Source organism: Etheostoma spectabile, chromosome 15 (genome assembly GCF_008692095.1).
Source record: "Etheostoma spectabile isolate EspeVRDwgs_2016 chromosome 15, UIUC_Espe_1.0, whole genome shotgun sequence".
In the NCBI taxonomy this organism is placed as follows: domain Eukaryota; kingdom Metazoa; phylum Chordata; class Actinopteri; order Perciformes; family Percidae; genus Etheostoma; species Etheostoma spectabile.
Genome location: NC_045747.1, coordinates 12,857,503 through 12,860,630, shown reverse-complemented (window position 1 = coordinate 12,860,630; position 3,128 = coordinate 12,857,503). Strand labels below are relative to the sequence as shown.

Sequence of the window (3,128 nt, the reverse complement as noted above, 5' to 3'; positions counted from 1 at the left end):
CACACACACACACACACACACACACACACATACAAAGTGTGCTACAACTTTTCAGTCCCTCACGTTTCATCAATTGACACCTTTAATTGAAATACAATAATTTCTTATACTGGTACTCACAAGTGATTTCTGCAGCGTTTATACTGGAGGTGGACCACTTTGTCAGAAATAATAACCAAGTCCATTGCCTTATTTAACAATGAATACTCTTTCATGAAACAAAACATTAGAACAGAAATCCTATTTTACACAGCAAATGTCAATATTTAATGACTGTAGCCAGTGAACAAATATTAAATGGATCAGGAGACAATACGTGTCTGAACCTGGATGGCTCATCAAACATAAAACACAATTCAAATTCTCATGGTTCTCTGTCATTAGCATTTTACCCATACCTTCACACACAGTAATTAAAGCATGTAAATGAAACGATAGCTAAGAAAACTGTTTAAAAGTATGTAGCTTATAAAAGTCTACTTTCGCTTTTTTTTTCTCCCCCGTTTTCTAGCTCTTTCCGTGGATGGCTGACTTTAAAAAAAAAGCTAGGCAGCATTTCTTAGTTGTGTGTTGAGTGAGGGAATAAATAAGAGCGAGCCACGTCTAATCCTAAAACAGACATGGTTCTTGAATGAAAATATACGCAAAACACAGTATGTTGTGGCTAGCTAATAAGGTTGACGTTAACGTTAATGTGACTGGTTACAAAACTGGTCACGTTAACGCCAACTGTTTGGTATCGTTACTTCGTCGTTACAATTAACAGCTAATAACCTAACCATATTTAGTTGAAACCTTAACAGCAAAAGTAAGCCAATTATAACATAGCAGTTGTTAAATCTTCTAACATTAACTTGAGTCATCCACAAATCCAGCTAAATGTGACTGCTGTTAGCAATCGTTAACGTTAGCTAGCTACAACACTGGTGAACGTGTAACGTTAGCTAAATAATAACGTTACGGAGAGACGTACATTTACAATACACTGCATTAATAGCGTCATATATCAACATGTACATTCGAAACATATGTTCTCCCATTAACAGTGTTTAAGTTCAATATAAAGATATGAAAGAAACACTGCTGTATTTTCTCAATACCCACCATCCTGGGTCGCCATGATGATTGTGTACAATCTGTTGTAGGTTGAGGCAAAGAGAGTGCCGTTACAGAGAGTAGCGGGATGAGTCTGATATTCAGGAAGCAAAAGTCGAGTACAACGAAAGTCGTGTTCAAGCGCCCATTTAGGTGTGACAACACTGCAAACAGAAGACAAACTATGGCATAATATGTAACGTTACAGCTATACTTACCGTTACAACGTTAACACATTTGTAGGCTTACTTTCAGTTAGCCGGTGGACAGGAAGACAGAGTTGAAAAAAGTTGTTTTTATTATTGCGGTTGTCTTTATGATTAAGCAAATACTGTCTCAATATAATGTGGTCAAATCAATTAAGTCTGGCGCAAAACAAAGATTTCCGTTATAAGAATTGAAAACACGAACTGTGTAATGTACATAGATGGTAGTAACAGGGTTTTTTTGGCAAACACGGAAGTGAGTCGTAGTTAACCCTCTCGCTTTGCTAAACGTCTTTGTTGTTGTGGCAGCAAGAGGTTTTTTTATACATCCATGCAGCAGACACCGAGAGGTGGCAGTTTACTCAATGGCTATTGGTTGGGTTTTTCTTCTTCCTTCATATTGTAGGGCGTTTGGGATATACAATTATGCATTATCGCCAGCTATTGGATTATACGAAACATCTCAGACAAGATAACCCCCTTCCCTCAGTTTATAATCCTACTGTATCTTTGTGTCAAATTCACTGCTTATTTTCTAACATTACTATAATTAGTGAAATAGTGTAGATATGTATATATACATATATATACTGTCTGTAATACATTTTTACTTAATTTTTTAACCATCTTCTGAGTCTTCAAATTTAGGCAATTTATCTTTCAATAGCAGGATACCTGCTTTTAATTATTAAATATTAGAAAGAAATGGATGAGGTTCACTCCGGAGATTCTTTGGATTATTTTTAAACATGGGGACTTTTGCAAGCGTAGGGAGTCAATGATTGGATTTCAAAAGTGGTTAAAATGGTTAACCAAATGATTATTACAGCTATATCTGTGAGGGTTAAAGCTGTGGACCCTATACTTGCATCATGTGACTGCTTACAATGTGACTTCTTTGAAGTATTAGCCGAGTTCCAAACCAATTAATTAGGTTTTTAAACAGTATGGATGTAATTGGAGAAAGATGCAGAGTTCCAAATCATTCTTTACTTTTGTTAAAACTTCTAATAAAGACTGAGGTTTATTATTATGTAGCCCCTCAGGACAGTAACTCCATTACTTCAGCAAAAAAGAAAAAAAGTCAGTAGGACTTTACCGGCTAACTTCTTCTTATCATCTGGTTTTCAACAATCTTTATTGGAAATGAAGAATGACTTACACCTTAGAGAACAAGAACATCTAGATCATTGGTATAGTAGTTTCTGCAGATTGATCAAAGAAGAAAGAGAAGTTGTTGGTGCTGGAGACAATCGTAGAAATGGAGACATTCTTAGAAGTTTTTAAGAACAGATATGTTTGGCAGAATACAAACTACGCTTTCAAACAGAACAGGTATTGAAATGATTAATAAGACAACAGATAATTCAAACATCAAGTCCACAGAGAATTTGGTCTGCAATTAATAAATAGGGAAATGGAATTAAGTTCTGGGGCCAGATGGTAATACTGGGACTGGTTGTCTCAGAGATTTTCCAGTGATATTTCAGATTTTGATGAATGGTATCATAAAGAAGAATGTTAAAGGAAAAAGGTAAGAAAGCCAAATATTAAAGAGGCAAAATTTGAAGTGAGAACCTAAAATAAGGATCTCACTATTATAGTGAAGTTCAAATGGCTATCAATAAAGTAAAACTGGGGAAAGCAACTGGACTTGAGATATTAAACATGTTTTGAATCGGGTGACAACATGTTGTCTATTGTAAACCTGATACCAAAACCCCCCAGTGAGGACCCAAGGATGCCATTAAATTACAGAGGAGTCAGCCTCATGAGCAGAGTCTGTGTTCTACTTAATGAGAGGCTCATGTTATATCTGGATGGGGG

General features: G+C 35.9%; 1 protein-coding gene across 3 annotated transcripts in view; it reads right to left on the bottom strand.

Moving 5' to 3' along the window:
* ubfd1 (ubiquitin family domain containing 1) overlaps window positions 1–1,330 on the bottom strand; it is a 4,552-nt gene extending 3,222 nt beyond the window's left edge. Inside the window, exons 1-2 of one of the 3 annotated variants that reach the window (XM_032537966.1) lie at window positions 1,314–1,330; window positions 1,105–1,136 (exon numbers count right to left, since the gene is read on the bottom strand). In XM_032537966.1, coding sequence (XP_032393857.1) covers window positions 1,105–1,120 — 16 coding nt within the window. In that variant the 5' untranslated portion in view covers window positions 1,121–1,136; window positions 1,314–1,330. Of the gene's footprint in view, window positions 1–120; window positions 336–1,104; window positions 1,210–1,313 lie in introns of those variants that run through there. The other 2 variants (XM_032537965.1, XM_032537967.1) reach the window with 2 other exon arrangements.
* Between the last annotated feature and the right edge of the window lie 1,798 nt (window positions 1,331–3,128).